This window comes from Strix aluco, chromosome 6, assembly GCF_031877795.1.
Source record: "Strix aluco isolate bStrAlu1 chromosome 6, bStrAlu1.hap1, whole genome shotgun sequence".
Taxonomy (NCBI): Eukaryota; Metazoa; Chordata; class Aves; order Strigiformes; family Strigidae; genus Strix; species Strix aluco.
The window spans coordinates 38,049,436-38,073,255 of NC_133936.1; the positions used below are offsets into that span (position 1 = coordinate 38,049,436).

Here is a 23,820-nt window from a genome sequence, read left to right on the forward strand (position 1 = left end):
CAATAACAAAACCAAAAAACCCACCTGAAAGAGATAAGAGGAAAGATTAATAAATACAGTTTGGGGTGTAAGAGATGATAGGGAAGGAAAAGGTAGAAGATAATTGTTCAGAGAGATCAGAGGACAAGATGGTAGAGTGATAAAAGTATGAGGAGGAAGGAAGTTAAGAAAAGGAAACAATACATGTTTAGTGTTGTGGCTGGGAGTGCCTGAAAACACACTGCTGAAAGGGAAGTGGTTTTGCTACGCCTGCAACCACCAAACATCAGAGACCTGCAAAGATTAGAGAAGTTGAGGGAAAAGAACTTGCTTGTAGCTTAAGATTCACTCTCTCAATTTTTTAGGTTTTTAGTACGGGCTAGTAGCAAACATTACTTGTGTTGCTTAGTTCAGTTAGGAAAAAACACCTGAACAGACTGTTCTTTTCTAGGGGAAAAAATATGCATATACATAAAAATATATTTCTATTTCTCATCACTGTGTGTGATGCAGATCAGTATGCAGTTGTAGGATGTGTTCTTACCCAAAATACTGTTTTTAAAATAAGCTAGAAAAGTGTCTCAAAGCAGAAAATGATAATGAAAGGAAGAGTTAGAGCGGTACCTGCTCTTGAGGCGTTCTTCCATCCAGCGTGTGCTTTCCATGATAATACATGTTACGCTAAATTTTTTTTTTATTATTTCTTGTTGCCTGTTCTTAAAGCCTGGACAAACTGCACACTGCACTTTCTGAGCTCTGCTTCTCAATCAACTACGTACCAAACATGGTGGTCTGGGAACACACGTTTACCCCAAGAGAATATTTAACATCTCACCTGGAAATCCGCTTTACCAAGTAAGAAAGAAATGTAATATTAGAATTATTGATATATAAGATAAGTCTTTACTGATTTGATGTTGGAAGTATCGTATACTTACTACATAAAACCAGTTTTTAAAGGTGGATCACGAAACTCATGAGTCAAATTCTGACTAAAATGAAAATTAAGTTATATGTGCAGACATACACAATTGTTAGTTCCTGTTTTAGAAGAAAACATATTGAAATGCATATCGCCTATTTAACAGCCTGATCCTGCATTCCTAGTTCTCTGTATTTTGTGGGAGTTGGTGACACCTATTTTTAGGCATTGATAAAGACTGTCTTCCCACCATTCTTTTGCATAGTGTTGCAAGTTTCAAGTGTTTGAGTTTACTGGCTTGCTGAAAGGAAATCTAAAAATCAGAACTCAAAACCTGACAAAGGCAACTGAGAAGATACTTTAATTACCTTTTTTTTTTTCTTAAGAAGTGTTGCCACTTGGTATTACTGTCTATTCTTACCTTGATCTTTCTGTCATTATTTACAGAAACAGGCAAATGGCAGCTTCTGGAGAGGACTTCATAGTAAAACAGCCAGCTATCCTAGTTGTATTTCATGACAGGGATTACTAGTTATATAGTTCAAGCAGAGTATAAAGACTTCTAATAAAGTTTTAATCATCAAGACATAATATTAGGTCACTGGAGCGCTCCATCTTTTGAGTAAGACAGGATGGCATAAAAGTGAAGATAACTTCATGACTTTATAAGGAGTCAGCTGTTATCTTCAGATTTATGAACTTAGACCAGCATTGGTCACTTGTGCTTATTTTTTTAATTTTGGGGGGTTTGGCTTGTGGATTGGGGCTGAAGCCACAGGCAGATGACTTTCAGAGACTGCTTTTCTTTTTCTTGCCTCATGAAAGAAATGAGACTTGTTAGACAAACAGCATAAATGTTGAATTTATAATTATTTTTCAGATACTTAAGTGGCATTTCTTCCACTTTAAATAAAGTGTTAGTGTTTCGGTGTTAGGAGTTTTTTGTGTACTGTTTTAACCTGCTTGGTTTCATGTATGACTGGACTATTATTATGCCACTTAATCTTGTAATAATACCAATTTTGAGTTGATTTTAAAGCAAAAAAGAGACTGCCTCAGAAGTAAACTTGTGAAAATAGACTTATTTACACATTTCCAAGCAACAACAAAAATGTTACTTAAGCTGATGTTTTCCTCCAGAATAATTTATCCCGTTCACCTCTGATGAAGGTAGTTATCTACCTATTTCTTTTTTGTTTCATTTTGTTGCTGTTCTGCCTTTGAAAAGTACATACCACTCAAAAGCTTAGCTCTGAAAATCTGAATACTACAAGTATTCATTTACTAAGAAAACTTTGTTGGCTTTAAGGACCCCCTGACAGTTTGCTTGAGGGCCTGGTTTAAGTGAGATACTGAGTAAAGTCCGTGTCCGTTTATGTTAAAAGGGAGTATACAGTTCTTTGTGTGGTTATGATCTAGCTTGAAAGCTAGCCTGATGTATAGGACATCTATTATTAGAAACCTGGTTTTATTTATAGTGAGAATTTGAACAAATCAAAGTATGTCCTGCAGTTTGTTGACTTTTTGATTAAAGATAGAAATCACTGTGTCAGCTAAACGAAGATTTCTTTTTCATTGATAAGATTCTTATTTACTTAACATATACTCAAATTTTTTAAATTGTGTATATAAATACAACTGAAGCTTACCTACCAAATGATATAAAAATATTTCCTTTTATCTGCTTGCACGATAATTGCTTTCAGCAGCTTTTTTTTCAATAACTTGAAAAGTTATTTAAAACAGTTAAAATCCAATTTTTTTTAAAAAAAAAAGTATGTTCTAGGAAACCTATGTATTGCAACCAAGATGAGATCTTTCAAGATAATGTTGAGATTTTTTTTAATACTGCATGAGCTGAGGCAGAAAGAAGAGAGATTAAACGGTGTGGCCTGTGTCTTACAAAATTTATACACTCATACAGTAGGTATAGCTAATATCACAAGGTAATCAGACGTGCCTTTAAATACTTACACAAAGCAACACAAGATAGGAGTTTGGCTTTGAATATTTTCAATTCAGAATTATAGCTATATGATTTCTTAACAGATATTTCAAACTAAAACTATGGCAGCAACTTTGGTCAAAGAATTTTTGCCTTAGTGAATATGCTTTGAACACTTTAATACATCATTGCTCTTGCATTTCCCAGAAGTTTTGTGTTTTAAGACTTTAAGGTTAATTTATTTATCAAAGTAGTTGTAATGTAAGTTTTCTACATTGTGGATTGCCCTTATATTTGGGTTGGGGAATCTTTATTTTAAAAATGCTTGGTGACTATTTTTAGCCTCATTAAATTTTTGCTGGAACCATGAATACAGTTGTCTTTGGCATCTAGAACTATTTTTTAAAAGTGCTGGTTGTAGTATGAGCATTGAGTAGTTTTATACTTGCAGATTGGAGAAGCAGTCAGGTAAAAGCTTTGAATATAAAATAATTTTTATAGCTGCATCTTTGTGTCTGTTTAATTTTAGTAATAAATGCAATTTATTTGTTTCTATTTATTTTTGTTTCTAAAAGGTCAATTGTTGGAATGACTATGTATAATCAAGCAACACAAGAGATTGCAAAGCCTTCAGAGCTGTTAACCAGCGTAAGAGCCTATATGACAGTACTCCAGTCAATAGAAAATTATGTACAGATTGACATTACACGAGTATTTAACAATGTTCTGCTTCAGCAAACCCAGCATTTAGATAGCCACGGTGAGCCAACCATTACCAGCCTGTACACAAATTGGTAAGTAATTATATGAACGCTTGTTGCAAGTTTTTTGCAATTTTTTTATTTAATTAAAAATCTGGAATTGAAGAAGTGGAGTTGTTTTGAAACTTTCTTAAGTTCCCAACTTCACAAGTTTACTTCTTCCAGTACCTGTTAAAATCACTTTAAGGTTTGCTTATTGTGAAATTCACTTTTTATGGGGGGGAATATGTAGAGTAAGATACAGGTATCAGTTGAACCATGAAAGTAAAACTTTAGTCTATAGGCTTTGCTGTCCCTTGTCACACAAGCATGTTTCATTTGCGTAGAGTATCTATGAACATGTGTCTTTTCATCTAAAACTTTTTCCCTTTCCGATAAGGTATTTGGAAACCTTGCTACGGCAAGTCAGCAATGGTCACATAGCCTATTTTCCAGCCATGAAGGCATTTGTGAATTTGCCTACAGAAAATGAATTGACATTTAATGCTGAGGAATACTCTGACATATCAGGTAAACTTTGATGTTCCTACTGGATGTTTGTGAGGGATAGTTATTGCTTGAGCAGTTGGAAAAACAGCAACTCTTAGAGTGTTCTATTACAGACAGCATTTGTTAACCTTCAGTAGTGTTGTAAGTACTTTTTATTGTGCTGTCTCTGTCTTGAGAGAGCTCACTTTTCCTATTTTTTGGTCAAAGTAGCATTGATGCATTTAAGCTACAGAGATAGGTGTGTGATATGTTGGTGACTGCCACTTCAGTTCTATTATGACACAAGTTCTTATATCTAAAATTCTACTTTGTGATAAAATATTTTTGCAAATAAAACACCATTGCGCTAGATGTGATGGGCATCAAATACCTGAAGAAGGAATGTTTGAAGTAGAACAGTTTGTTTTATTCCTCAGAAATGAGAGCCCTTTCTGAACTTCTGGGACCATATGGCATGAAGTTCCTAAGTGAAAGTCTGATGTGGCACATTTCTTCACAGGTTGCTGAGCTTAAGGTAACCTTGGGAAACTGGTGGGTGGGAAGGCGGGTAGCATTCTGTTCAAGCTTCCTTTAGGATTTAATAGCTATGCTTCTGCATGCCATCTTTTTGAAACAACTGCATCAGACAAACTGATAAAGCTGTGAATATTACTTTGTAGTACTTTTGCACATGTGGTACGTGTGTATCCCACATTCTTCAGCAGCTGAATGGGCAGGACTTTATGTAGGCTTTGTTGATTTCTATGTTAGATACCCTAAGATAGGAGTCAAGTCTCTTTTTTATCATCAATGAGAAGAGAAATGTTTTTTGAGATCTCCAGGTGCTTGCAAAGGGCTTACCCAAGTCCGTTGACTCTCAAAACTTACCATGAAAATCTCAAATGTATCTTAGTCATCTATAAGGACTTACTTTCTTTACTGTGTGTGTTAGCATCTGTTGTTCAGTTTACACGGATGGGAGACTTCAGGTCTGTCTTCTTTCTTAGTTTCCCTAATTTTTAGACATATCTTTCCCTCTGGCTGAATAGTACCGATTTATTATAAATGTCTGTATTCTGATAAATAAACCTGATACCTACAGCAACACAAACAAACAATAAAGTTGGTGTGGTGAAAAAAATTGGAAATATGGGCATGTCAGGGAAGCTAGTTGCACTGGGTGCCTGTGTAAATAACTCTTTCTGGAAAGAGGTTTTAATATATTAAATAACATGTATTACTTTCCCAGGATAGTCATACTATTAAAATTTCACTAATTGGCACATATTTGCTTTTCAATGACATAGTCTTTTAGTGGCATTTCCAAATTTAATTACAAGTTATTACATGTCATCATTTTCAATTTATTTAACCACTAATTACAATAAGGAGTGTTTTGTAACTATTCATGCATGTTATGTTTTTAAAAACGCACATTAATACTTAAGAGATCTAAGAACTTCTCATTCTTTTTCCAACAACAATTTATTATTATTAGCATACCAGGCCTTTAAAAGCAATATATCCTATGTTGCAGTTTCAGAGATCTTGTTCTCTCTGTAAACATTGTGAATTTCAGTGCTGCTTTGTTGCTGGGATGTATGATGCCCTAAAAGATTTGAAGTTTTCATTTCACTTTGCAAACAGCTTGATTTCACATTTATTAGGCTTTAAATCTACAAATTCATATGCATAAAAAACCCTAGTTTTTTAAAAAATTACTAAGTCCAGTGTAAAAATACATTCAATGTCACAGCTTAAGGAGAGGGCTTGCTCATGCTTTCCAAGCTGCTGCAAGAGCATGCAGCAACCCTGATCTGACTGACCAGCCAGATTCCTTATGCCCATTCCAATTTTTGAGTTTTGGGATGAGACTTTCCAGGTGAGAATGGTGTGATTTTAAGGTTAAATTCTGTAACTCCTGGCTATGGACAAAGGGACATTTGTCACATTCCAAGTAAAATGTGAAGCCATTGGGCAGATGTTGGTTGGTTGCTGCTGTGTATTTGTCCACTTCCTGGGGAGTTGTCAGACTTCCTCAAAATCAGCATAATTGATACTGTATCTCTGTGTATTTTTTTTTTCAAAGCAACTTTAAATTGTCACTGAGATTTGTTGTTTTCTAATACTAAGGATAAGCAGATCATGATGGAGATCCACATGCACATGACCACATATTTGGAGGAAAAAAATAAAGTAATAAAATGTTCATCTCTTTGGCTGGGATGCAGTTGGCTTAGCAGGAGAGCACTGAGAAACATCTGTGTTTGGGGAAAGGAAGCAACAAGAGGATAGAATGGGGAATTTATTAAGAGTGGGGTTCAACACGCTTGCTTTGCTTCCCGCAGTGGGACCAGGTGTTGGGATTACATCTGAAGTTTAAGACTGCGGCAAGGAGGGGAAGTTTGCCTCATTTAAGTAACTATTTGAACTGTATTCCAGCCTGTTCCTTTTAAATCTTAAACTAATATGCTGGTTATTTTTTGTAAAGCTGAAAGCTTGACTCAATAACAATGTGCGTGGGCTATTGCCTTCAATCTTGCATTCTGGAGAGCTTTGAAGGATTTAAATTAAAATGTCACACATCTGCCAAGTCCTGATACATCGGTTGGTTTAAAATGCCCATCTTCATTTCAGTGCAAACCAGTCTTGCTTTGGCTTTCAGCATAGAAGTACATCTTGTGTGTCTCCACGTGCACACGTGCACACATTCTTGAAAGTGATTAGTTTGCTACTTCTTGTATAGTTTTTCTTTCCTTCCTTCTCACTGAAGATAAGAACGAAAGTGGGAGGACTGGATAGATTATGGGTAGACTTGAGCTTATGGAAATAGCATGACCATGACACAGACTAATTGAATCTGAGAGGTCTAAGCTGTTGGACAGATCTGCTTTGCACAGACTACTTGTCCAGGAGGTAGGAGTAAATACAGACCGCTGGTTATTTCATAGCAGCAAAATAGTTTCAGTTGTGCTGTTTTTCTTCTCCTCCTGTGGTCACAGGAATACTTACTCTGAAATTTAATTTCCCTGCTTGCCAGTTGCTGTGTTATGCCCTGTTTTCAGCATGGGTTGAAGAGAAGTAAAATAAAACTATTAAAGCAGTTAGCAGAACTATCAAAGGTCAAATGTTCTTGAATCCTTAGCAGTAGGTTCCTGCAGGTATGTCTCCTCTTAGAATTTATATTATATATCTTAAATAATGTTCCAGGCTTATAGTGGCCTACATGTTTGAATAGTAGTTTTTTCTGCTCCCTCCTCATTGCTCATTTTGGTTGTGCTGCCTGGTAATTAAGATGGATTGGAATGCATCCACTTGAAAAATAAACTATTAATAACCAACTTTGGAAGACCGCCCCCAATACAGAATATGTTGTTTTCTTCCTCCATCTTTCATTTCTTTTCTATCTCGATATTGTTTAGTGTATAAAAAGCCCTAAATTAAGTCATCTTTAAAAGAAAGGAAACACTTTCTTCATTTAATGTTCAGAAGCACACAAGATATCTAAATTTTCTTAGCCGCTGGTTGTCCTCTACCTAAAGAGAAATAATCATATTTTACATTTCTGAAATAGGGTACTTAGCACTCAAACTGCAAAAATATTTTTTGTAAGAATAAAGTACCTGTTTCTTGCTTGAAGAGAGTTTAAAAATACTGCCTGGCACAACATAAGTTTCTCAGCTAGCAAGAAACCCTTTTTGGATATGACATTTTATGGATGTGATTATGCAATCTCTGTAATTTAAACTTAAATCGGATACATATTTGAAGAATTATTTCAGGAAAGTTATTGTGTTTACCCTAATGCTACAAACTGCATGTATGAGAGCTGTTACGCGTTAGAAACAGACACACATTTTTCTTTTGGTCGAACTGAAATGAAAAATATTGCACTTGAGTTTAACTGTTTCAGGACTTGAATTAATGTCTGTGTTTTTATTTTATATTACAATGGAAGAAAATTTCAGGGAAACTGCACCAAGATTTAATAATCTGACTCTTAGACCCTTCGTTCCATTTACTAACATTAAATTTCTAATCCTTGCAGCATAACTAGTGAAAGGAGCAACCCAAAAGAATGGATTACTTTGTGAATCTGCATTTTTATTGATACACGTATACTTTTCTTATAAAAAGCTGACTAGCACAAGGAGCTATTGTCTGGTTTTACTGAGTTTCATTCCCTTGTTTTAAGAAGTTGTACTCATTGTTGACTATAAAAATTGTGTTCCAAGGGGTATCTAATCCTCTGCTTTTTGATTCAGAGCCTGCTTTTGTTGTAGAGTAGTGCTTGACAATGATACTGGTATTGTTGTCCCATTAAGAACACAGTGGTACATCTGTATTCCATGAGTTTAGTTGCCTTTCTGCCAGACTGAAATATCCTAAACCATGCATTTATCCTGTTAACATACTGAAATCTATAGGTGACCTGAATCTTTGCTTCTTTTTAGAAACTTGTGGTGGAGAATGTTGAGGTTCTAACACAAATGAGGACCAGTTTTGACAAGCCAGACCAGATGGCAGCGCTCTTTAAAAGATTATCATGTGGGTAACTAACAAGGTCCTACTAAAGATACAGAATTGTTTTTTAGCTTTGTCTTTTTAAAGAAAATGAGAAAAATTAATTTCTCTGTATTAAGTATACAGAAGCAGCAAAATGCATGTGGGCTCAGATAAACTGATGCATCTTTTCAAAATTTTCCAGTATTCTCATGTACAGACAAAATGAGATTTTAGTGTTAATTAGTGCACAGGAACTATAGTAGTGATGAGCTTCGAGCATCTTTTCAGGGATGATAACATAGCTATAACAGCAGTAATCTGCAAACTGAGTGCATAGCTGCAGATTACAAATCACAGGCTTTTTTGACAAATGTTTCTGATTTGATTCCATTGCCGTGTTAATTATTGCAGTCCTTGGAAGGATCTTTACGTGTAATTAACATAATTATTTTTTTAAAATAATTATTATAAAGAGACATTTTTGGCCTCAAGAAAACGCAGAAGTAGTGTTAGCGTCCGGTATTGTCAGCTGTGTGTAACGGGGGTTCATTCCATGAAGTGGTTAACAGGATAGTCTTCTGAAAATCCCATTGTCAACTCAGCTATAAAAACCTGCTTAAGCACTGTTTATTTGGGCTCTTTTAAGGAATGCCACTGTTTTGGTCCCTTGTGTTTTTTCTGTATTTCGTTAAATGTTTTCTTCTCTTTTTTGAAGAGTTGAGCTTGCAAGCATCAACAGGTTCTTGTTCACTGTTGTTCTCGTTTCTCTTCAGCTGTTGACAGTGTTTTGAAGAGAATGACGATTATTGGTGTTATCTTGTCTTTTCGGTCGTTGGCACAGGAAGCACTTAGAGATGTAAGAAATAACTGAATATGTTCTGAATAATTCTCATTGTATTTAATTTAATGGAACAGTAGGGTATTTGATGCTTCACTAGGAATGTTGACTCTTAAAAGGTTGGCATGTGGGTAAAATGGCAATACTCAGTCATAACTGAACTTTGAATTGCAAGTTGGGGGTGGAGGAATCTACTTCTTGAGTACTGCTCAGAGAAATGTTACATTAAAACATAAAGGTTTTTGAGCATGCCTCAATGTTTTCTGTGTTTAGTACATTTTAAAAGTTTTCATTTCACTTTGTTAGCAAACAGCTTGATTTTGCATTATTAGGCTTTAATGTCTTAAATCTACAAACAAATTTATATGCATAAAATAAAAACTTAATTTAAAAAAATAAGATTGTTAAAATAATGGTAGTGTCTAATTGATCATTAACATCGGAAGTATATTTTTCTTATTTTGTATGTGTTTGTGTCTCTTAGGTCTTATCCTACCACATTCCTTTCCTTGTAAGTTCCATCGAGGACTTTAAAGATCACATTCCAAGAGAGACTGACATGAAGGTAATGTTTTGCCCAAGGGGTGATGGAGTAATTTTTGGAGCTTACTGAAAATACGTAAGGGGAAAGACTCTCATGCTTAGTGTGAAAAATCCGGAAAAAAGAACACCATTTTTTCCAAAGAGCTAAGTAGTTGTGTATCTGCAGCTTCGTAATGTTCCGGAAAAAAAAGACAACCAACTGATAGGATAAGCACCAGTCTCTATCTGCCTGTAATCGTATTTGAGAACTCTCATGGAAAGAATTAAGAGCAAGATTTTTCAAGTGTTAAAATATGACTAAGTGATAAAGGGAAGAATACTGAGCTGCTTCGTAGTGTGAACAGTGTAACTGGTAAAACTAAATGTTTCAAGGACGCTGCTTACATGGTTGGATCTCTGTGCATGTAATAGCTACAAGTCTGATTTTTGACCTTCTCTTCTGGAAGTAACTGGAGTAATTTGTAGTCACTCGTATAATTGGATGGCAAAAAAAGCTATCTACTGCTAAATAAAACCATGCTGAGGACAGTTCTGTGGCTCATGCCACATTGTACCACCTAGTACTGAAGGGCAACGAAGCTGGTGCACGGTCTGGAGCACAGGTCTTATGACGAGTGGCTGAGGGAACTGGGGGGGTTTAGTCTGGAGAAGAGGAGGCTGAGGGGAGACCTCATCGCCCTCTACAACTACCTGAAAGGAGGCTGCAGAGAGCTGGGGATGAGTCTCTTTAACCAAGTAACAAGCAATAGGACAAGAGGTAATGGCCTCAAGTTGCACCAGGGAACGCTTAGACTGGATATTAGGAAGCATTTCTTTCCAGAAGGGGTTGTTAGGCGTTGGAATGGGCTGCCCAGGGAGGTGGTGGAGTCCCCATCCCTGGAGGTGTTTAAGAGTAGGGTCAACATAGCGCTGAGGGAATATGGTATAGTTGGGAACTGTCAGTGTTAGGTTAATGGTTGGACTAGATGATCTTCAAGGTTTCTTCCAACCTAGATGATTCTGTGATAGTTGCCTCTGCTTCATGTAATATTTGGCTGTTGGCCTTCTTTGGGTCTGCTCTAGTTCTACTGTGATTCTTAAATATACCGAATTTGTGTGTGGTTTTTTTCTAGTTCAAAGTGTCTGAAATAAATTCTGAAAGCTGTTGTACCATCCACCATGCTGGTGTTGTCATGATACCAACCATAGTTGTCATATCTGGTGGTGTGGCGTGATGCTATGTAGGCTTGTTTGAGAGTACGTAGCTTGCCTATATAATGTTGGAGGACTGTGCATGGATGAGCCAGACCTGTGTAGTCTTCCCCATAGTGCCTACTGGGAATGCTGGGAGCTCTGATGTGCTACCCTGTAACTCTGCCAGAGCTTTGTCTTGAAAACAACTTGTTGGAAGGGCTAGAACTGTGCTGTGAGCCTGCTAACAATTAAGTCCTGTGGATAATCAGCAGCTCATTGTCTGAGCTTTCTCCTGGCCTTGTCACATACAGCAGTGCAATTTTAAGCAACAAAGGCTTCTTTTAGGACAATAAGGCAGCCTTTTTTTTTTTTTTTTTAATGAAGGCATGCCAACAGACAGTTCTTTACAAGGCTTTGTACAATGGATTGGGATATTTGCCCAATTGGGCATATTTTAGGACATAATAACATAGTAATTTCCTTTGTACTGAATTTACCAAGCAAAGCATAAATAACTTTAAAGCTGTTGATTAAATAAATAGTTGTTATGCAATGTTATTTTAGTACCCCTAAAACTTATGATATGGGGTGACTGGCAAAATGAGGATTTATAGAATCATAGAATGGTTTTGGTTGAAAGGGACCTTAAAGATCATCTAGTTCTCACCCCCCTGCCATGGCCAGGGACACCTTCCACTAGACCAGGTTGCTCAAAGCCCCGTCCAACCTGGCCTTGAACCCTGCCAGGGAGGGGGCAGCCACAGCTTCTCTGGGCAACCTGTGCCAGTGCCTCACCACCCTCACACTGAAGAATTTCTTCCTTATATTTAATCCAAATCTGCCCTCTTTCAGTTTAAAACTGTTACCCCTCGTCCTATCCCTACACTCCCTGATAGAGTTCCTCCCCACCTTTCCTGTGGACTCCCTTTACGTGCTGGAAGGCTGCTATAAGGTGTCCCCTTTGTTCTCCTTTTATTTGGTTATTTTTTTATATTAATTGTTAGGATGTCTATACAGGCTTTTAGAAACAGGCTTGCATTTGTTCCACTGTTGCTCCTTAGACAGTTTGTTGTGAACCAGCTCCCATCCAGATACTCTGTAATTCTTTTAATGCAGGACTGTATTCAAGCTAATATTGTATGTCCTGCTGACAGCATAGTACTGTGCAAACATCGTATGCTTTTCATATCAGAACTTGCCCTGGGGTAGCCAGGCTGGAGCACATCAATGAAGGTAGTCTGCACAATATCCCCTATGTGCAGCTGACCAACTATATGTGAGAATTTATGGGCAAAGTGTAAAACTTCTCAAATACTAATGGCAATGCAACATGTTGCTAGCGTTTCCCAGAGTCCTTTGCATTTGGTATAAACTTGCTTTTGCAGAGATTTATCTGAACTACAGCTTCAGATACTTTGTCCAAAATGTAAACTAGGGAAAGAGAAAAGAACTGTGGTGAAGGTTTGGTGATGGCAATAAAAGATACAGGCTGGAAAATGGAATACATTTCAAGATGCTCTTAGTTCCTCCAAGTGTTAGGGCCACTTAGAGTCTAATTCTTGGCACTTGGAATCACTGGACATTGAATCTGTATCAAATTTGAATGTTGTAAGATTCTGCTTTACTCTCATGTTTCACTAGATGGTAACTTGGCTTTTGTCTAAAATGCTATATTTGCAGATGTTTGTTAGCTGATACTTTTAGATTTGGTAGAGAAAAATCTGTTAATTTCTTTTGAACAGTGAGGAAAGATGTAGAAACAACTGATTGGAAGTCAGGATGTTTGCTTTGGAGGTAATGTAGAAAAATATACAAGCTTTGTTTGACCTGACAAAAAGTAATTATTATCTAGCACACAAAGTACTGACCAGCTGTTCAATGTAAGTTAGAAACCAACAAAAACCTAGAGTCTCTTTATCTTGTTTTAGCCAAGTCTCTGGAATTCCTTCGTGCTCAAACTCCGATGTGAACATTTTAAACATGACAGCAAAACTGTGCTTTATCATGTTTACACAAAAAGCAATCAATGTTGTCTTTTTTGTAATTATCTTTCTTTTGGTCCTCAGGTGGCAATGAATGTATATGAACTGTCATCAGCTGCTGGATTGCCTTGTGAGATTGATCCTGCCTTGGTCGTAGCACTGTCTTCCCAAAAATCAGGTAGGAAGTTACAACTTAGAAAATGTAAGTGTTTAAAATAAAAAGGGGGGGGGGGGCAAAAAAATGAATGCAGCTACGCATGGAAGTGTTTAAAGTGCTAGGAAGAGACTTTTATATCTTGTGTCCTTTGTATTCCTTCGATGAACTCTGTAAATGGCGTAAGAACATGAATTATTAGTGCCTGCTGCCTACTAATGTGTTATCTTGAGAATCTTTTCAACCACATATGAATGAACTTGTTGACCTAGAAAAGAATACCGAGTAGATGTTGAAAGAGTTTAATAGCTAATGGTGAAAACTGCTGTAATTCCAGGACAATGAAAATAGGACTCGATTGTGAACAATTACAGGCATGATCAGTTCTGTGGTGCAGATCTGTAACAAATCTGTGTCTTGTAAGCAGGCATTAGGAGCTGAAATGCCAGCTGAATGCACTTCAGGAGTTTCACAACACTGTGATACTGGTGTGTTATACAGGTGTTAACACGGAGCTTACAAGGGGAAACACTGTAAAATAAGCATCTTAATGTTCTGACATGTATAGTGCTTCCTCTTGTTTTAAAGAACCACCGTCTTAAGCTTCTCAGTTCTGTTTACTCTGGCGGGTTTGAAGGCATGAATTAAGACTCTTAAGTGCTTTTTGACAGTCTTAAACTTTTTTCCCTATCTTCCTTACTGAGCACTTTATTGCTTTTTTCCCCTGTGTGTAATGGATAGTTAATGTTATAATCGGATTGTGAATATTTTAAATGCTAAGTTGTTTTTTCTTGCTTTAATAATAGTTATTTTGGGAGGGGAAATGACAGCTAATTCCAGGGGGCATTTTAATATTCAAACTTAAGTATCAAGCAGAAAAAAAAAGTGCATTTGTCTTATACACATTATATGTATAATACATGTAGGTATATCTTTAGAAGATGGGTAGTATCTGAAGTGGCATTTTAAATGGATTATTTTCATTGTGGTGCACCTGTGAAATGTTTAAGCTGGCTGAACAAGACAGGAAATTTCTGTCTCTTTCATGATTGGTTAGGATCTTGTGTTTTGATTCTTACCTTTGCAGTTTGAAGTATTTTGCTTGTAGTAATTCAGTTTGTACAGATATAAGTACTGTATTTCACCAACTGCTGACTTCTTTTAAACTACTCTTATGCTAATGTGTGGTGATGTGCTGTGTTCAGAAACACGGGGTTTTAGTGTGAATTGCGGTGAGTGCACATCACGTGCTCCTTTACCAAAGGGAGAGAGCAGGAGAAGCTCTCCTCACCTCAGAGCAATAACTGGATTTACACCAGCATGTAGAAATACTGTTCTGCTCAGCATATTAAAGTCTTAGTAACTAAATGGTTAGAAGTGATAGGGTAGCAGTGACTTGCCTTCATTCTTGTAGATAACAAACTGGACATTTTGAAGCTCCGCCCTGTGTCTTTTGGCAAGACTGACATATTCCTCCTTTCGTAATAAAGACATTGAGTTTGTTGTTGCTGGGTTTAAATTTCAGTTTGGTCAAACATTTTATATTCTAAACTACCTGCAGTTGAAATGAAATATTTGAAGATGACTTCTTTAATTAAAGAGCTTTGGTTTTGTTTTTAGAAAACATTAGTCCAGAAGAAGAATATAAAATTGCTTGCCTTCTCATGGTCTTCGTGGCAGTCTCCTTGCCGACTTTGGCTAGTAATGTGATGTCTCAGTACAGTCCCGCTATTGAAGGTAATGTAGAGTCAGCTGAATATTTGCTGTGAATGCTTTCTTCATAATAGTCCTGGTAGTTTCTTGAATACTTTCGCTTTAAATATTTATTTACATTTTGTAAGTGAACAAAATTTTAAAAACAGCTGTAATCCAGGAAAGTTCTTCTGAAAGCATTTCTTTAACTCTTGTTTAAGATAACTTTCTATGAAAAATGAGTCTTCTACTTGAGATTTTTAAGAACAGTCCAGATACTGTAGGGGGCAATCTCGTCCTAATATGTGGAATTGCTAGAGCATATATTCTACATTAATTAGTGTGAGACTTATTATATAATAATATAGCTATTTTAGTAATTTTACATTGGCTTTGGGCCACTCATACAAGGTGTCTTTCCTATATTTAACATGCTGTTCATATTACTAAGCGTAAAATTTTGAAAACAGAATCTGGAAGGTGTAAGCTGTGAACAGAATTATATCCTACGCAGTAGTTCAACTTATTCAAAAAAAAAAAAAAGTCTTTGCCTCAAGGAAATTCTTTGCATGTAATCCACAAAAAAATAGTTCTCTTTCAGACAAAATTAAGTTGAAAAAAAAAGACTGACCAAACTGTTCCAACACACACAAGAGTCACCTTTCAGCTGTTCAAGCTATTTCCTTTGTGATGTGCAGCATGACTCGCATAAAAGACTATGTTTATTCTGCATCCTTTTACTGGGTACAGCGTGTGTTTTCTGGTTTTTTTTCTCTTAAAGTTGCATTATTTTTAATCTGGTCAAAATTTAACTCACAAAGAATGTCTAAACTGACTTCTCAAAATTTCAAGTACTAGGAAAAGACCAAAAATTCTGAAAGCCTTCTGTGTCACTGTAGTATGCAGATCACGTTTTTTGAGAGACCAGAGATGGTTGTTTTAAATCGTGTTAATTAACATTTCCTTCAGTTTTGAGAGATGAAGGATTTGTTAACTCTAGTTTAATTTTAAACAGATAGTGTAGCCTTTTGCCAGTTGTGAAAAAGTTGGATAAATCTGTGACGTCATGAGTAGAACTTGAACATTAATTTGAAAAGTTACGAATTTCCAAGTTAACAACTTTTTCTGATGGATAGGGAGAACAATCTGTAACCTGCAGAGTTGTTTCCTGTTATCTCCATTCATAGTGTTTCTGTGGCTTTTTGCAAGCTTTTTTAAAGTCCTGATGGCTGAATGAAAATCTCAGAATGTAGGCAAGAGCAGGGAATATCAAATGTGATAGGTGAAGGGCATGGGTAGAAAATTGCTTGTTAAAGGACAATTATGTTGGTACTGTTAACTCAGTCCAAATGAACTTGCTTATGTGTGTTTAAGAGCACATCTCTTAAATATTACTTGTTTATAGTTTTGTAAAAGAAACCTTCTGGAAGCACTTTCTGCTACCAATTTCTCCTTTGAAAGCATCTTACCTACTGTAGAGTCTCAAAACTTGGACTACTTGCCAGGGGCATATTACTAAAATTTTTTAACAGTGTTTATATTTTCACATTCACCCCTCTGTAAATTTATTTCTAAGAGTGTGAGTCAGGCTAGCTAGAGGTTCTCCAGCAGGTTAGAGCTCATGCAGGTTTGCCTTCCTCAAACTCCCCTCTCTTCCAAGAACTCAGTCCTCAGGGTCTTAGCAGGTTGAAACAACAGATAATTCTATCTTCTGCCTGTTTTATATTATGTAGCTTAAATATTCCAATTTCTGTGATTTTATTTACATTCAGTAACTTAATATGAAGTCAGACAAAGCCTGATTCAAAGTGGGTTCTTAAAGTAAGTATAGTTAATAAGATCTCATAAAACTGTGACTGGAGAGAAGTTACATCTAGAACTCAAATAAGCCCATATTAGGAGTTGCTACTGATTTTATGAGATGTGGCCTCTGTATTATGTGATTCTTTACTGAGTGGGCTCTTTTTTATTGAGAGGAAAAGAGTCTGGCAAAAGGAATATATAAAATATGTTCATTCTACAAAAATAACTGAACAAACAGAATAGACCTTGTCAGTCCTACCTTCCTTGCGTAATTACTTTTTCCTGTGTTCTGCCCTTATTGTAGAACATCTGGCTTTAGACACTTAATATAGATGCTATTTCCAGAATGAGAACTTAATAAATGCTGCTTTTTGTGAAGTAAATTCCCTGGACAAATCCTGAATTTATCCATCAACAAGTTACAGATTTGAAGGAGTTTCAGCTTGCTAATCTGGCAGGACATACCTCCCAAATACAGACAGTTCTTGGACAGCTTTAGCAATGTCTGCATTCTCTCTGCCTACTTCCAGATCTAGCCTGTTTCTTCCACTAGCTCCAGATAAAGGCTCAGGCTCTAGCAGACCTCTACTTTTGTTCCCAGTACAAAATCTGAACTGCTAGTCAAATATCGGGCTAGAGGACTAATTTGTCATCTAGAGGCTAGAATAGAACACTAGTCTGCAAGAGACATAGCCTTTTCTAAATACTTGAAACCTGTCACAGGTTGGAAGACAACAATTCATCAGCTGAATTCCCTTGCTTATGCTTTTTCTACAGTCTTTGAGACATAAAAATGAAGTCACTTCAAAAATATCAAGCCACCTCAAAAACAAATATAAACTTCAGTCAGCAGAATTAAGCAGAACAGATGTTCTTGACTGATGTTCAAGGAAAGCGGTGATCTGTTCTTTTTTCAGACTAGCATATTCATGCAGCAATATTTCATTAAAAAATAGGAGGCTGGGTAGGAGTATCCACTCAGGGGGAGCCTGCTGGTGGAGATCCGCAGGGATCTTTGCTGGGACCTACTAGTCAGCATATTCATAGACCACACAGAAGGAGGGTGAAGAATGAGGTGAGAAAATTTTTGTGTCATGTGAAGTTAGTTATTGATATTAGAGGAGTAAAGAGCTGCAGATAGATATTATGACATTTAGTAAATTGTGCAATAAAATGATAGATAAAATTAATTTTACGTAAGTAATAAAGCGTGTGGGGGGAAATTAATTTTTCTCATGTGGAGAGATGGGGTCTAGCTGACTTTGCTATTCAGGCATCATCTTGGAGTTATTAAATGACTGAATGAAAAAATGAGCTCAGTGCTTGGCAACGGCCAAAACGAATTGTTAAGAATCAGTAGTGTTTGCGTGCTTGTATGTTTCTTAACTCCTTCAAACACCTCCTCCTTTTCATATGCTGGCACTTTCCCAAGATATTTGCCAAGGTGTCTATTAATTTCGTTTTAAAGTTCTGATTTGACTTAATTTGCCTAGAGATATCAGGCTTACTGAGGAGCAGTTCTTCCGCTGTCTTTGAAAATTGGTGTCATTTAATCACCTTCCAGGCCTCTGAAGCCTGGGTGGATTTTAGGCATGCTGTTATGTACAGCAATTAGCAATTTGACAGTTTTGTTCTTGAGTTCCTGTAGCTGTCTTGAGTCAGTGCTGTCTGGGAATGACAACTTGTTCATTTACACAGAGGGGCGAAAAATAGCCAGTTAGCTTGAAAAAATCCTGCTTGCACATGTCTTTTTAGGCTAGTCTAGTGGTAATACTCTCAAGTTATGTAGAAGGCAAATAAACTTCCAGTATATTATTTTTCCTTGTTTTTAAAAGCCACGGGGATTTTCATCAGGTTATTGTGACCATTACAGCATCCAGAAGGGAGATTTGTACTTTCCTGATACCAAGTTCAAAGCAGTGGTACTTTGCTCTTGTGTGAGATGCTGCTAAAAGTTGATCTTTCGTTGTGACAACTCTGTTTACTCTTTGGTGATATTTTCCAAAAATTACTGTCATCTTCAAACAGGATGCTGAGGTAACTTATATACATTTTTGTTTAGGGCATTGCAACAACATTCATTGCTTGGCAAAAGCTATCAACCAGATTGCTGCAGCTTTATTTACCATCCACAAGGGAAGCATTGAAGACCGTCTTAAAGAATTTTTGGCCGTATGTATAACTTCATTTCTAAAGCTAGCTCCTCTAAAAAGAGGGGGACTTTAACCCCCTAATGCCCCTCAGTCCATTTTTATACATAGTCTAGCTTGCACAGTGCTGTCATTAAACTAACAATGTGTTTGTCATTGCAAGTGTTACCTTTACTCATGGCTGATTGTCACTGTAATCTTAACCACAAGGGCATACTATAAAGATTTAGATTCGTATGAATGAGTATTGATTAACCAACATATATTCCAGTAGCAATATTGCTTTATAATGCTTGTAATGTCACTTATTTTCCTGTAGTGATAGATTGCAGAGAAACTAAAGTTATTGTATAATACTGTGTTGATTTTGATAAGGAGAAAATCAGGTGTGGGTAAGTTATTTTTTGAAGTCTAGCAATAGGTTAAAATTCGCATCTTAACAGGAAAAATACCTATTAGCTTCAGGAAGTATTTTCAGATTCAGGTGGAAAATGTAATATTAATTTGGGATGCAATGCAATTGATTTCAGAAAAATCTGATTTTGGGGCACAAGAGAGAAAAGCATATTGTTAATACAAGTCTATACGTAGATTAAATTTAGTAGTAGTCCTTTAGCAATAGTCAGCTATATGTGATGTTGAAAAGTAACAGTAGCAAATCAATACAAGTGTCATAATTTTTTTTCCAGTATAATCGTTAGCATGTTAGCACATACCATCTCTTACATTGCGTGGCCTATGACTGGAAAAAGAAATGTACAATGCATATAAAATCAAGATTCTGTCTAGCAGACCTTTTCCCATGATGTGTTGGACTCTAGTTTATTTTACTTTTTCAAAGAAGGTAACTCCAGAGTGGCTTTTGAGTTGTACCTTTTGACATGCCTGCCCTTCTTAAGCAGTAACTGTCTGATAGCAGTATGTTACACGGATATTTGAGGAGAGGAATTTTTATGCTTCAGAGTAGGTTGAAGATCAAAGCTTCTGAAACCCTTAGTGATTCTTAGAAAAAAAATTGAACGCCCTTAGGTGGTGGTGATGCATTTTAAATACATTTTGGTGTGCTGCTCGAGTAGAAGTAGAATTTTTAAAGTGTTTCTTAATTAGCTGATACTTGAAGGGAAACTAAAGGCTAAAACGGCAGCTTCACTTTCATTTTTAAAAATTACCACTGATCTTGAGTGATTCTTGATTTTTGCTGTTTGGCCTTGAAATATGAAAAAATACCTCTTCTCCCCCCCTTATTTTAGGTGCCTATTAGCATCTAAACTTATAGAGGTGGGATAATGATAACTTTCTGTAACTACAAGTCCACAGAAACAATTTTTCTTTCCCATCCCCCCTTCTTAAAAGGATCTTCCATTTCTGGAAGTTCATTTCATTTTGTAAAACAAAAAAAACCTTTGGCCATTGACCTTGTCTAATGCAACTGCTGGCTGTAAAAGATGAAAGAGAAATGGTTGTGTCAAGTTGCATACATTTGACAAGTGAAGGAAACCAGTATAGTTTCATGTGATAAAAACCACTTCTGGTATGAGGTTTGCATTTTTTCAGTGTTTACGAACTGGTTTCATACCACTGCTTTTACTGCACGGACTGACTTGACGGTTCAGATATTTTGATAATCTTTCTTTTCTAACACCTTTTATGTATCATTTAATGTTAGTCTGAAAGAATAACATTTCTCTTAAGAAGAAAATGTACTGCTGGAGATGATCTGCTTTCCTGTCAGAGTTAATTAAATACAGAAAAAACTTACTAGGTTATCTAATACTGATAAGTATGTGCTACGGTTATTTTGAAGTATGCACGTTCACTCTATATTACAAATTGATTAATGACAGAATTTGTTCAAGAGGAATCTTGATTTAAAGTTTTAAATTAGTTTAGATTTTAAAGTTAGCATTTTAAGTTAAAATCCATTTCTGGTAAACATGTGGTTTAGGCACATTGCCATTGCTTGGTGCGAGGGCATAAATGATTGTATATCAAAAAGCTGAAAAGAGTTGTTTTTCAAATTTCTGTAAAGCATGAAAACGTGGGTTATCAATGCATCTGCAAATTCAGTATTTTACTGTATTCTGTCATCCTGAGCTTGTAAATACTTAAGTATGTGTTACAAGTTTCTAGGATATCTCTTAAAACTAGTATTGTAGGGTTGCTTATGGTCTGATAAAATATTATTCATTTACATTTAGGATGAGATTTCTTCAATTAAAAACATAGTTTAAGAAGTAAAACTTATTTGTCCTTCTATTGCAAAATGGGTATAACTTCAAACAATAAAAACTGCAATCACTTTAAAACTGACCAAAGTGCAGCAAGTTTATATGCATTTTGGGAGGGACAGAGAAAGTGAAGTCTTGATCCCATGGAAGTTCTGTCATTAATTTCAGTAAGCTTTATAATGGTCAACTACTGATTACAACCAAAAGTTCTCTGCAATAAATTAATTCACTTTTCTTATTAAAATAGCACATAATGGCTTATTAAACACTGCTAGAAATAAACAAAAATGGCTCATTGAGACTAAAGCCTGGTGATGGTCCGTGTGTTCAGCATTACTTACTTTCCTTTGTAGTTATTAGTACACTGCAGTGTCTGTTGGCTAGGGCATTGATTTCTTCAGAGAGGCTGTGTGTGTGTGTGCCTGTATAGCAAAATAGCAAAAGTTAATCAGTGCGTTATTTATTGATTTGAAATACTCATTTTTACGTAGCTTGCATCGTCTAGTCTACTGAAGATTGGCCAGGAGACGGACAAAACTACTACAAGGAACAGAGAATCTGTTTACCTACTACTAGACATGGTAAGCTTTTGTTTATTTTATGTGTTACTGACTTAAGGAATAGGCTCCACATTGCGTCGTTCAACAAGGGGGGTTGGCTGTCACCTCGTGTGTTGTAACAGCTCATCAACCAGTGGCAATAATTTTTTATGTCATTCTTCCTGGCATTCTAATGTCGGAAATTAATCTTTTTCATTTCCCCAACACACGCACACGCATTTTTACCATTGTCCTTTGTTTCCTAGAACATTGTATCACATTGTTCAGATCATTTTCATTGATCATTTAGTACATAAAATAATAAAATGAAATTTCACATTAAAGAAGCACTGTTCAGAGTGTGGAGAGGAAATCTCTGCTCAGAGGTTTTCCTTTCAGTGTTCTGTATCTTTTGGAAGTGGCAGGAGTACTATATGACTATATATATATGAAAACTAAATGACTAGCTTTGAGAAGTGATGTGTTTACAGCAATGTGTTTCTCCCAAGCATTTAAACTTTGTGTTATTTCTTTCTGCTGTGAAGTGTGTGAGTGGTGTTGTGGGTGCAAACCAGCAGTATTTCCATGAAATAGATTATCAGCAGCAGGCAGTAGAAAGTGTTCTGCCAAACCTTGTGTTCCTGGTATTTTTCAGATTGTGCAGGAGTCTCCATTCCTGACAATGGATCTCTTGGAGTCTTGTTTCCCTTACGTCTTGCTGAGAAATGCATACCATGCTGTCTACAAACAAAGTGTTACATCCTCTGCCTAACTATCTACTTACTGGAGATAAGACATAGCACGCATCTATGTGGCCTCAGTTTTATCTGTAAACTGTGGAGCTATTTTACTTTATGGCCTGATGAACAGTTTTGTGGATTATAAACTTTTTCCATAAAGTTGTATTTCTGATCAGTGGTTTCTTAATATGGTTGTACTACAATATAAGCTTGGTTGATTTTAGGTTGCACATTCATGGAAACTATTTTTTCTCATTTCTTTTTTTTTTTTTGTTACTTTAGAGCATCAGTTATGTTTAAAAAATACTACTTCTGCTATATGTTTTTTGATATTGATCATGCAAAACAAAAATTGCTTGTTTATTTCCCAGAAGAAAAATGTATTTAGTGATTATTTTAGATAGTGTAGCTTTCATCTGTGTGTAAATTATTTCATATAGGGAGAGTTATAATCTTGTACCTATTGTTCTTATTGAAAACAAATATTGGATGTGCATTTCTGTGAAGTAATTACAGCATTTCTAGTTTTATTTTGAAACATTCACGAATCTACGTACTATGACACTATCTAACATTAAAAATGTTATAGGACTGCTTATCCTTCAGACGGAGATCCTCTCCTGATACTCTAAACAACAGCAAGTGGTGTTGTTTGTATAAAGCATAGTGGAAATTTTTTTTAAACTAACTTCTGTGGTGCCCTGTTGGCATTAACACTACCATTGTACCCTGCTGTATAATAAACATTCTTACACATTTATCACATGTTGATAAAATGTTAGCCCTTAACCACTTTTTATATGTTTTAAATTTTTGAAATTCAAGTGTACCTTCCATAACATACAATAAACACTAGACTGTATTATCTGTAGGTGAATTATTTTTAATATAAATGTTATCCTAGTATTTTAAGCTTAAACTGTGCTGTTGTGCATTGATTTACATCTCACAGTTCATTAAATATCAATCCTTAGAGCTTTTATGTGAAGACTTCTTTTAATCCTTCACCTTTTGGCTTCTGCAATAGTGAATCTTGTAAAAAGTCGGAAGAAGGAATTAAAAACAATGTAAAAAGTGCCAGTTTAGTGCCATTATCCTTTAAATCTTGATTTTACATAATAAAGCAAGAAAAGCATTTATATAGTATGTAGCGATGCCAGTTGTACCCATAGAAATAAGTGTATTGTTAAAGTATAAAACTTGAAATAATAATAAAACAGGAGAGTGTTGCTAAAACCGTAACATCAGCCATTACTGAGACAGATGTATAATAGGCATTTTTTATCAATGGTGCAAATTGGCGTGCAGGATAGCATTGGCTCATTTAGCCTGAAAGCTGACCAGATGGTTGTGCTCTTTAATCCATAGCATATAAAAGCTATGTGTTTCTCAACAGG

General features: G+C 36.0%; 1 protein-coding gene across 4 annotated transcripts in view; it reads left to right on the forward strand.

The window, feature by feature from the left end:
• The window catches only part of NCKAP1 (NCK associated protein 1), a 60,907-nt gene extending 37,509 nt beyond the window's left edge, over nucleotides 1-23,398 (forward strand). For all 4 annotated transcript variants that reach the window (XM_074829668.1, XM_074829669.1, XM_074829670.1 and 1 more), the window contains 12 exons: nucleotides 703-834; nucleotides 3,422-3,640; nucleotides 3,987-4,117; nucleotides 4,513-4,610; nucleotides 8,530-8,623; nucleotides 9,355-9,437; nucleotides 9,904-9,984; nucleotides 13,202-13,295; nucleotides 14,892-15,008; nucleotides 18,829-18,938; nucleotides 21,636-21,725; nucleotides 22,339-23,398. In XM_074829668.1, the coding sequence (XP_074685769.1) occupies nucleotides 703-834; nucleotides 3,422-3,640; nucleotides 3,987-4,117; nucleotides 4,513-4,610; nucleotides 8,530-8,623; nucleotides 9,355-9,437; nucleotides 9,904-9,984; nucleotides 13,202-13,295; nucleotides 14,892-15,008; nucleotides 18,829-18,938; nucleotides 21,636-21,725; nucleotides 22,339-22,455 (1,366 nt within the window). In that variant the 3' untranslated portion in view covers nucleotides 22,456-23,398. The remainder of the gene's footprint in view (nucleotides 1-702; nucleotides 835-3,421; nucleotides 3,641-3,986; nucleotides 4,118-4,512; nucleotides 4,611-8,529; nucleotides 8,624-9,354; nucleotides 9,438-9,903; nucleotides 9,985-13,201; nucleotides 13,296-14,891; nucleotides 15,009-18,828; nucleotides 18,939-21,635; nucleotides 21,726-22,338) is intronic.
• Nucleotides 23,399-23,820: the final 422 nt, after the last annotated feature.